General features: G+C 30.5%; 1 protein-coding gene across 10 annotated transcripts in view; it reads right to left on the reverse strand.

Moving 5' to 3' along the window:
* The window catches only part of LOC129948153 (protein retinal degeneration B), a 102655-nt gene that overhangs the window by 15573 nt on the left and 74809 nt on the right, over positions 1-12273 (reverse strand). For 7 of the 10 annotated variants that reach the window (XM_056059023.1, XM_056059030.1, XM_056059025.1 and 4 more), the window contains 8 exons: positions 5556-5853; positions 5306-5453; positions 5049-5240; positions 2507-2640; positions 2319-2442; positions 2082-2246; positions 1752-2005; positions 1323-1352 (listed from right to left, as the gene is read on the reverse strand). In XM_056059023.1, coding sequence (XP_055914998.1) covers positions 1323-1352; positions 1752-2005; positions 2082-2246; positions 2319-2442; positions 2507-2640; positions 5049-5240; positions 5306-5453; positions 5556-5633 — 1125 coding nt within the window. In that variant the 5' untranslated portion in view covers positions 5634-5853. The remainder of the gene's footprint in view (positions 1-1322; positions 1353-1751; positions 2006-2081; positions 2247-2318; positions 2443-2506; positions 2641-5048; positions 5241-5305; positions 5454-5555; positions 5854-12273) is intronic. The other 3 variants (XM_056059027.1, XM_056059029.1, XM_056059026.1) reach the window with 2 other exon arrangements.

Here is a 12273-nt window from a genome sequence, read left to right on the forward strand (position 1 = left end):
CTCTTACGCCAACAAAAAAGGCACTATCTTTCAAAAGGCTGGCCAGTTTGTAGCATAATTATGCTGATGATAAGTTTGAGGCAGAGTACATACTGTCATGAGGAAAGCACCTACAACACCGAAAGTCTCGGTCAAAAAATCACCATCGGCAGACGTATCTCTATGGTAGTAAGAGACTTTGTCTCCCTAGGTTTTGCTATCAAAGCAGAAAGCAACACCAGCGCTGAGATCTAACGAAGAATTACTGTTGCTAAGCAATTGAGTAGGAAAGCCTCCTTCCAAACAACCAAAGTGTGACTATGCAAGATCCTCATCATCCCTGTCCTGCTTCACGGTGCAGAAGCGAATGAAAGCGACTTGGGACATTTCGAGAGAATAGTTTTCCGCGTGTCCTAAGTTTCTGTATGCATAAAAAGCGAGTGTAAGAGAAGATGAAACGACGAGCTGTACGGGTTGTACAGCGACATAGACTTAGCCAAAAGGATAAAAAATAAACGGCTGAGATGCGTCACGTAAAGCGCTAGATGGAGAAGTTTCTTGGGTATGAGGCCTTCTTCACACAGAATTGTAGCACCAAATTAAGTAAGTAAATAGATATTTGGATGACCGGAAAGAAATTCTAAAGACGTTATATTCTTTGTTCTTTAAATAATAACATTTAAAATAATTGTCAGCGCTCTTATTTATTTTGTTTAATATTTGACGGCTTAAACATAAAATAGAAACCAACCAAAAATTGATAAAAAATGATATTCGACTCATGTTGGGAAGTTAATAGTAATTCCAAACTTATTTTATTCTATACAAAATATTTTTATTAAAATTTTAACAAGCTTAAATCACTTATTAAGAATACTTTTAAATTGTTTTACCGTCTTAATGTCTCGATGGAAAAATATTCATTGCATATTTTTCAGTTCCTTAAATGACAATTATACTTATTCCAAAAAATTTAAGGGTAGTAATGGGAATGTAGGTTAATTTTTATAAGAGCATTAAAGAAATAAATACTAAAAGATAGAAAACATTTTTCTATTCTGGTGTACAAAGAACGAATTAAAACCAAGGATTAATAACGTGAAATTTCTATTTTCAACTCTTTTATTTTACGTGCATCCATACAATCGTGACCACATCTTGACATAACTCGTACTTTTGAGACTATTTTACCTGCATTGCGTTGGTGTGATTCAAAGATTGAAGACATTTATTACAAATTTTGTAATTTTAATTTAAACAAACGCTTTTCTTAAGCCCCCTCTACTGACAAGTACATACATTTATTTATTGACATATTTTTTTAAAGATTATAAGGTACTTACGTTTTTATGTTGGACAGCTTTTGCATGCTGCTGTTGTGATTTATATATGTAGTTAAAAATATATTTATGTTTTTTTTTATGTGTGTTTAAGGAAGAAGAATTTACATAAATTGTTAAATTAAAATACCAAAAATACAACAAATAAAAAAAAATGCATTTATGATATAAAATAAAAAAAGATTTAAAAATATATATTTAGATATATTATTTATATAAAAATTATTTATATATATATAGATATTAAAAAGTAAGTTATATAATCAAAAGTCCACACCAAGATTGACTGAAAAATAAAATTAAAACTAATATTCAAAACTACAACTGCCACCTAAACTTAAAAGGTGTTTTGCATTGTTTATATAATACTAAAACCAAAACCGAAAATTATATATTTTTTCAGTCAGGCTGAGTATTGTAAATAATGCCCACCTGCAGATCGAAGCTGTGCGCTGAGCCGACAGGTGAATGAAGTGCTCCTTTTGAGCTGTATTTTGATTTGGATAATTGAAGACTATGTGACGAGTTATCACCAGGTTCTTCTTCTTCGTCTTCATCTTCTTCGGAGCTAGCTTCGACACTTGGTGGTGATTCTTTGACAATTGGTGGTGGGAGAGCTTTTTTGTTAGACTTAGTACCTGCTTGGCTATCGACGTCCATATCTTTGTCCGATGAAAGACTAACATCTTAATAATAATAAAATCATATAAGTTATAAAGAAAAGCTGCGTTTGAAAGAAAAGTCTCTAAGAAAGATATTTACCATCTTCTTCCTCTTCTTCTCCACTCTCACCGGCACCCATTTTCTTGGCCAAGGCTAACTGGGTTTGATGTTCAATCTTGCGAATATCCTCAATTGTTAGGCCATACCATTCATCTTGCCAAGCCCAGGCTTGTCGATGGGCTCGCACCATTGTCTTTCGGAGGGCTTGAAAGAGAGAAATCAAATTTAAAGGTTTCATATTGGAGAGTTAAATTTATCATGATTTGCAGAGCTTACCAACGTCATGAATGAACTTTTCTAATTTAGTTTGCATACCCCAGTAACGAAATTCAACCCGACAGATCTTATAAGCGCACATAAGAGACATATTTCGAGCTGTAGGTTGTTTCTTGCCTTTGACCTTTCGAAAAGTGTTTTGTGATAAATTTCAAATTATAATTTTGTTTGTTTTTATAAATATTTACCTCATGCCAATATTCTTCTAACCAATCATCATTTAAAGGACCACGGAAAGTTTTTTCCGAAATAAAAAGTTTTGGATCTTCTTCTTTGACATAATCGGCTCCATAGAGTTGATCCTTAACAATATCAATGACATCTAGCCAAACAAAATTAAGGTTATAAAACAAGTTTACTGAAGAGGAAGTCGAATTTTGTTTTATTATTTGCCAGTATATGGGTGTGTCATTTGTAATTTGATGTAAAATCTAAACCGATAAAACGATTAGCCAAAATTGCATGGAGACGAAATGTGAATCTTATAATTTTAGCTTTTATAATTTTGTTTGAATTCCTCACATTTTTTTAAATGATTGCAAAGTATTATGGTTTTATTCTAATTTTCAAAAGCTTGTTATTGAACCTTTACCTTTTACCTTAAAATTCTTTGCTTTTCTTTTTTATTTAAGAAAATGTTTGAAATATGTTCCAAAAAATAAGGAAATGTTCTTCGAAAATTGACAAATCATCAAATAAAATAATTAACTGAAATCATCTCACTTGACTTTTTCAAGCCAATCGCAAAATTAAAACAATGATACTGAATTTGAAATCTTTATTGTTATTATTAGAAAAATAGTCAAAAGTTTCAAATACTAATAACACACACGTATGAACAAGAACCTATAGACAAAAATTGAAAGAGTATTTTTTTGTCAAATGCTAGAATTTTCCAATTTTGGTATTCCGGAATCGGGCACGGGGATCGAAAACGGTTAATTGGAACTTTTAAGAATTATATTTTGCCTAGAAAATAACTTATTTGTGATATCATCAAGCTCGTAGTGGAAGGGGTCAAATCGACCGATAACACGATTTGGCAATTCAGTGATGTTAAATATCGATTGTAGTTTATGGTCGTCTAAATCCATTTATTTAATTTCAGAAAAAATAGGTTAACAAGGCTGCGTAAGGCTCACCTTTCACCATATCTGGTTTCTAGCTCCATTTTCGATTTTGGGCTGATAACAGCTGTCAGTGTTAAAATAAACTGTGAAACCAATTACAATATGTGCTACACAAAACTGTTTTAATTGTCAATTCGAAAAAAATTCCTTTTATAAGGCGCTCTGAGGTGTGTAAATTCATGAATTAGTTCTAAGTAGTTTTAATAAGATTCGTGATGATGTTCCAAATCACCAATCAATTTTTTCAATACTCTATTTAATCTTTCTTATTTTCAAGAAATCCTCATTAGTTGCAAGTCTTTACCTGTCATACATTAACCTTAAAGGAATATTGAAATATTTATGCTGAAACGATTCTTACCAGAAAATCGCAAAACGGTGTAAAAGCAATTATTGATCATATTACGAATCTTGTTCTGAGTTTAAGTGAAATCTTAAATTGGAGTTTGGATTCAGAATCAGCACTGAAAATTACTTCTACAACGAATTATTCAAAAATATAAAGGAACTAAATTCAAAATTTGTAGATAGCTTCAAATAAGACTCGTTGAATTCAAATTTGAAAGTTAAGGTTTTAAGTTCTCAAAAAAGAACCGATAGATTCTTATTGAATCTTAACTTGGCTTCTTTCATTAAAAAAATATTTTTGTATTGTTCCAGAAGGGTACCCCCTAAGAACCGTTGTTTTGTTTTTAAGTTTTCTCAAGAACTGATAACCGATTTTAATATTAGTTTTTTACACAAGCTCTTATGTATATCGTTTAAGTAATATTTGATGATCAGAAATGTCACTGGACTTTAAAAAAATATTTAATATTTTTTTTTCAGAATTCGATATCTCAAAACAGGGTCAACATTTTTTTCAGAATTTCAATTTAAACGTATGTATGTATATTCGCAAAAACTACAAAACTGCATAATAAAAATATTTGTAAGACAAAATTGAGAAATTTTAAAATTCATTTAAAATAAAATCGCTCTAATTTAAAAAAAATAATAATAAATCAAAATTTCTTAAATTTATTGAATGACATTTAAATTTTTAGAGTAAAGCTTTATTAATAGGTGAATTTTGATATTTTAAAATAAAACTACTATATTTTTAAACAAAGAGCAAGTTCATGTGACAATTTTTTTTTTGATAAGATTCAAGTACTCCGGTCAAAAACGTTAGGGGAAAACTGACAGTTTTGTCATTCAAAGTTTTTTTGAAGTATGTATTGATATTTTCTAAGTGAAATTAAACAAGATTTCAATAAAGGTACATTTTAAAATAGTGGATTTTTTAAATAAATGTTTCCTTCGATACAAACAATATTAAAATTGTCTGTCTAAAAACGGGTAGGTACGTCGCGTCCTATGCACAAAATTGATCTAATTTGCATTGAACAAACCTTAAAATTCATTCAACTGACAGATGTCCACTTATAATAAGCCCCTTAATGTTAAGAAATCTGATGAAGTGCTCTTGCAAATATGTAATGGCAAGTGCTAGCTGGACAACTTTATTCAGTAGTGTTTTGGTAAAATTCTTATTAATAACGCAAATTTATTTGTATTTGAATTTATGTATAGAACATATAAAATATAGTAAACATACCAACAATTCGATTACGCAATTCACTGCCAGACAATTTGAACACATTTTCCTGGAATCCATTATCGGGAAAATAATATGTTTCAATGTCTAATGAGAATTTTTCTACAAATGGACAAGTGTATCTTGTTTTAGTAAACGGATAGGCATTCCAAGCTTCTTCTTCAACTGTTAGGGCACTCTTCGGAAGGAGACCTAAATAAATAGATTACACAATTCTATTTTGTACGGTTCTCTTAAATAATAAATTAATTTCTTACTTTTAATCCATCCTGGAAGATGACTTCCAACATGATAGATTTTCTTGGTATATTGTCCTCCTTTGCCACCAGGACCATCTTGATAGGGTTCGTTGATGATAATTTCTACACCACTACCTTCACCGTGACTTTCTTCGCGACTTTTTTTCTATTTAGTTTAAATTAATAATAAAATTTATTTAAAAATCCGCCCTCGCATACAATCTGCTAAACCAAGTTAATATAGTTTATATTAGAAAAAAATACTTACTGCTATCATATAAAGCTGAGCTATGCGATATTCATCTACCGTTAGAGGCAGTGGTATTCGATATTCTTTTATTAACATTTTTTCTTATTTTAGAATTTTAACAGGAACCACAGTGAATTATTAATAAAAAAGAGATTCTTTTCAAAGGATACACAAGAGTGTGTGTGTCCTTTTTTAGTTATTTAAGTTAAGTAGGTTATAGTTTTAGGCAAGATTTTTTTCTTTTATGTTCTTTATCAAAATTCCTTCTTAGGTTTTCGTCTAAAGTTGAATTTGGTTGAATTATTCATAGCTGTGTCTGAAATGAAAAGAATACAAAATTTTGTTAAGTTACTTTCGGAAAAGAATTTCATAATCATGTAAATAAAATATCGATTTAAAAGTAGTTTTCAGGTGACATTTTTTACAAGAAGAGAAACATAACTTTGACTACCAAAAAGAAATTTAAACCTTTTTTGCATGGGTGATATGATGCAGGCATGGAATAAAGGAATTTTCCAACCACGACTTCACAATTATCAAACTGTCCAGTAAAAATTTAATATTAATTTTCATTATGGTGGACACATTTTTGGTAACTAAAGATTTTGTGAGTCGGCAAAAAACCGTAGATACGTCGAAAAAAAATTATTCAAATGTTGTTTAATAATCCGAAATTTTGTTTTCAAACTTCAAACTTAAGCTTCTAAGACGATTCCCTGGCTTCAAAAATAATAGTGTTTTCTAAAAATACGAAGCTATTATTTTTAAATTTAACTGTCAAATGACGTAAAGCATTGTTTGTATTATTAAGGGTTTGTTCGCATATAGTTTAATGTCATAGACAAGAATATAGCCTTATAACAAAGAGTTTGTGATTATGCTTTAACAAACATTTTTTAGAGAGTCCTAAAATCTTCAATAACTTTTAGCTGTATGGTGCCGAATACTCTCTTCCAAGGCGTCAATCTTCTCGGGCTTATCTACATTGACAGAGACTTCAGATGACACTACAAATAGTCCTGCGATTGTCAAAACTAAGTCTATTCCTTATGAAACGGTGAATTGAGCATAAATCAAGTAACAGCTGCCAAAAAGGCCAACTCTGAATAAAAGTACTGCCAGATTAAGAACCACCCGTCGAAAAAAACTTACGTTAATTTCAAATTGAATGATGAAGCGGACGCCATCTAAAAGTTATTTTCAATAAAATGTTTTTAACAGAATCAGTTAACTTAAAAAACAAAATGTGTAATAGGATCTCTTTTATTGATTAACTGCTGAAATTAAAGTTGGCGTCAGTTGGAAACCATAATGCCCAGATCCTAAAATACGATAAAGCCCGAAATTCGGTCAGAAATCTCAAAATTGTAGTAACGCCCAAATATGTTTTAAATAAAAGAACGCTTAAATTGTTAATTGTCATTTTTCCCAAAAGAATTTTGAATTAGGGTTTTATGACATATGGGTTAGGCTCTGTGACATTCACTTTTGGCACAACGAAGATTATGAATTCTATCGTTTCTAATGTCTTATAACCCAACGATATAGAACCCAAATCATAAACTGACACAAAGCCTACAAAAAGAAACGTCCTCCAAAATATCACGAAGCCCAAATAAAATGTCATATCACCATAACCATAAAGCCCAAAGCATTTCTTGTTGTCTGGTAAATTTGGGCTTTTTAATAATTTTCCAATGAATAAAATTGTTCATGATGTTTAAAACTGTGTTGTTGTAGACGAGTGTAAACAGTGAGATAAGTATGGCGGGTAATGATACCTTATTTCTTTCTTAAAGTGAGTTAAAGTAGTACATGATGGTTAGTGCGATGGATTGTCATGCCAGAGGTCTTGGGTTCGATCCCTGCCTGTGCCATCTAAAGTCTTTTTCACGGGTACTGCCTCTTGCGAGGAATTGACAAATTCTCCAAGAGTAATTCTTGTCATGAAAAAGTGCTTTCTCAAATTAGCCGTTCGGATTCGGCCAAAAACTGTAGGTCCCCTCCATTCCTGCAAACAGTACTCACACACAGGAATGGTCGAGAGTTGTAAGTCACTAGGCCCTGGTTCCCAACGGACTGTTGCGCCACCCAATTTATTTATTTTTTAAAGTGAAATGAAGTCAAACATACGTTTTCTAGACGTTCCGAGTTTTTGAGCGATCCGACATTTGTTTCGTTTTATGTTTGAGTTTGGGCCCAAAATAAACAAACATTTTGTCAGAATGCCCAAGTGTTGAAACACTTGACATATTAAGGAGTAATTATATGAGTTATGATATTTAAAATGAATTTGGGCAATATGCATTGACTTTGGGCTTTGTGTCATTTTTATCTTAAAAAGATTTTGGGCGATAGAACCATTTTTGGGTTATATAACATTTTCAATATCTTGGCGTAATTATATTGGGGAATAAGACCGAACGCTTTTTTTAATTAAAATTTTATAAACCCACAAAATTTTCAACTCCCAACACGGTTCGGTAATATTTCAAAAATCGTACAACAAGAAAATATCAATACAATTGTTTTGGGGGAAAAGACCTGACTCCACTAAAGTTGTTCATATAATAATAAATTCTCAGATTAATGTTCCTTTGGTTTTCATAAATTTTAACAACAGCTAATTTCCTTTATAATTCCCTCAAATTCTAATTCTAATATGGATATAATGTTTTAAAACAATAACAAGTTTCGAAAAGTGTACAATTCTTAGTTAAAATTCCTATATAATTAAAGACTCAACCAAGGGAGCATTATCTAATTTTATATCCCTTTCGTAGAATCTTAAAACCTCTTGAGCTCAAAGCTTAATGTAAACCACTTCCTTCCGCTTTAACTTTTTTTGTATTTATAAAAAAATATAATTACATGAAATAATGCATTTTTAAGATTTCACACATTAGTGTCATGAAACTCGGTCACTACAATTACATATATATTTACATACATAGTATATAGGATATATGTAGGTACGTTAAAGGTACTTACACATTTTCATTTAAGTAGTTTTCTTATGTTTTTCTTTTTTAATAATATGACCCACTTAGCCACATACCTACCTACATTCGTGTTCATTGTGGTTTAAGGTTAGAATGGGTAATGTAACTAAAGGTGAAGAAGAGAAGAAAAATAAAATCAAGACATAGCAGTGTATACTTATTACAGGGCTACCAAATGTGCAGTCTTTAAATTAATGCTATAAAATTAGTTTTGGTTTTTCGATTCAATTTTTGATTAAAGAGAGGGACTATGACGTAAGACTTAAGTCTTACATAATAAACTTTAAATACAAAATATATTTGCTTGCCACTTTTACCCTACAAAACTACTTAACTAAGCTCAAGAGAAACCAACAAAACTAAAATGGAACGAATAATGACTTCGGATGAAACACGTTACACTTTCTTGTTTTATATTAATTCTAAGAAGGAGCATAATTTAAATTACAAAATTGAAAAACTTTTTTTTTGCGGGGTAATTTCTAATGAGTTTATAAAAACTTGCGAGTGAGTAAAACAAGGCATTTTGGAACTAAAAATAATGTTTGACATGCAGTAACTCAATTTCATCATTTTGCATAGATCGATATAAGTTTTTTTAAAAGCAATATTTAAAAGGATTCCGTAATTGTGCAGACATTTTGAATTTTTCCATATAGATGTTTAAAAGAAAAGGTGATTCCACTAATTAAATAAAGTTCATAGCTATGAATGGTTTTCAAATAAAAAGCTTCATTTAAAACAGCTTCTCTTAAAAATAACTCGTTAATATAACTTCGCATTTTAAGTTGTTGTAATCTGTCCGTGCGATTTGTCAAATTGAAAATTTTGACATTTCATTTAACATTTGACGTTACAAAACTATTACATTTTAATTTGTTTTGTTTTTAGAGAGATATATATGTTAGCGTGTGGTTTGTCTTGGCCAAATCTTAACAAGCCTTAATAGTCTTTTCACATCAAACCCAAAACCGAGTTTTAGGCAAAAAGTTTTTCAAAGACCCAAAAATCCTTCACACTGAATATTTAAACGTTTTCATTTCACATTTCAATGTCGGCTACATCGACTGTCAAATATTGTATTGATGCAAAATTTGTAAGTAAAAGTATAGTCCTTCGATTATTTTTTGTGAAAATAAAAAATGCATTTGGCCCAATGAAGTTTGATTTTAATGCATAAAAAGAGGCTGGGATGCGACCCACACTGATAACTTTCCATCCCGTCTGTCGATTTGTCTTGCTTAAAAGTTTGTCTATATGTACTCGTATCAATTTTAACCAAATTTGCGTACTATTTTTTGTAGATTTTATTTTTTATAAAAAAACGGACTGTTGGATTTTTATATAAAATTTACTGAATATCGAAAACAATGTTTTCTGTGAAATATAATAAGTTTGAAGCCAATATTTTTAATTTTTGAAAAGCTATTTGAGCCGAAAGTAAATTTTTACTAAGTTTTAGTATTGTTTTTTAGAGTTTTATTTTTTGTAAAAAAAAACTGTCAATTCGAATTTTTTAAAAATTTTACCAAATGTTGAAAACAATATTTCTTATAAGATAAAATTAGTTAGAAGCTATTATCTCAAAGTTTTTAAAAGATATTTGAGTCGAAAATAATTTTTTACCAACTTTTTTTTTTCAAAAAATATAATATATTATATACAATTTAATTCAAGTCTCTAGCGTTTTTGGTTCGTAAGATATTTAGAGTTAACCAAAATGTTCACCTTTTTTTTAAACTGCTATGGTAAAAAAACCACCCACGCAATTTTCTTGAAAGCTCTTTCTGCATCTTTCTGCCTAATTATCTGTATAACAAAATTTATTTGAAATCGATATATCTTTTGGTTTTTGAGCTATGGACGACGAAAAAAACGTCGCGAACGTACGGACGTACGAACGTACGTACACACGCACGCACATACATATTTCTAAAAATCTTTTATTTCGACTCTAGCGACCTTGAAACGTCGAGAAATGTCAAAATTTTCAATTTGACAAATCGGACCCATTACAATAACTTCCTATGGGAAGTTAAAAAGAAAGTTTTACAAAACATGAAGATTTTGTTAAACTTGTTTTCATTATCTCAAGCATAGGTACATAATATCATTACAAAAAAACCTTGTGTTAAAAATCCTTGAACTAAGAAACTAAAAAAGTTTTGATTGATGCAAATTAAAATCATAATCGACAAAGGAATACATGAAATAATGTAAGATTGTTATAACAATTCAATTAAAGGGAAATTATGTACCTTAATATTTTCTGCAGATTCGTACGAGCACTTTTTGGGAATGTGAAATGTTGGCAAACAATGATGAGTATTGACATACCTACTTTTCAATGAACTAAAGAATCTGGAAATGCAAGCTATATATTTTAGGAAATGTATACCATTCCAAAAAAAGACATTTTAATATATACACAGGGAACAGCCTATGCATATTTGAAAATTGCAGCTATCTTCCTAGGTAGACATATACAAATGAAATTATTTTGCCACATTTTTTTCATTTTATTTTCCCAAATATTTTCATTTAACATTTTTGTATTTTTTTAAAATTCCATGGGCGAAGTATCAAGATTGGCTTGAAGAGCACCTGTTGAAGTCACCTATTTATATCAGCTGTTTTGCTTACATTTTAGTGCTGTATTTTTTAGACGTTTGGTTTTCTATCTGGTAATACTGTTCTTAGGGTTTTTTTTTGACAGCTGTCACTTAATTTATGCTCTGTTTAGTTTACTATTTTATAATGCTCTTTTGCTCTAATTGCTGCGGAAAGTATAAGAGAATTGAGCCTCTTCGCTAGATTTGAGCCAGTCGTATTTAGAAAACCGCACGTCTAAAATAAAACACCTTTTACATCATGACGTCATACCAATAAAATTAATTATAAAACTAAAACTTTATAGTTTATTTTTAATGAAAATATTTGTTGCTTCGAACCTTTTATAAAAAATAACATCTTTGGCTTATAATCTGAAGGAATAAGTTATTTCACAACAGCTTTAAAAAAAAAAGTTTTCGACAACTTTTGAAAACAAATCTTTTTTCTAAAACTTTTCACTTTCGATTTTTGTAAAACGTATTTCGCAAAGAGGAAAATTTTCAATTCAATAATTTTTTTTTGCAAATATACGTAGTAAAAATTTCTGGTAATTTCTGAAAAATTTGCGTAACACTAAGTCTTCGTCGCTTCCGAATCTTGACATTCACAAATCCGCTGGCCCGGATAGTATCCCCGCTATTATTCTGAAGAGGTGTTCTTTAACGCTGGCACTTACATCCCTTCTTTCCAAGGTCATGGAAACGCTGATCAATTTTCAGCTTAAGAAATATCTTGAAGAACGAAAGCTTCTTAATGACCGGCACTATGGCTTTCGTAGCAATAGGTCCACTGGTGATCTCATGGTTTATCTCACCGAACAGTGGAACAAGTCTTTACATCGTTTTGGAGAGAGTAAGATTATTGCACTTGATATTTCAAAAGCATTTGATAGAGTTTGGCATCAAGCTCTCTTATCGAAAATGCGCGCTCTTCCTCATTTTTATAAATGATCTTTTGCCAGAAAATTTTAACCCACTAAATTGTTTCGCGGATGGCAGTACCCTCATTTTTTCATATTCGTTTTTAGATTCTCATCCATGTTCAGCAGCGTATCATAAGCTCATTAAATTCAGATCTTGACATTGTTCAATGGGGAATCAAAAACCGTGTAGAATTTAATG

Source organism: Eupeodes corollae, chromosome 2 (genome assembly GCF_945859685.1).
Source record: "Eupeodes corollae chromosome 2, idEupCoro1.1, whole genome shotgun sequence".
In the NCBI taxonomy this organism is placed as follows: Eukaryota; Metazoa; Arthropoda; class Insecta; order Diptera; family Syrphidae; genus Eupeodes; species Eupeodes corollae.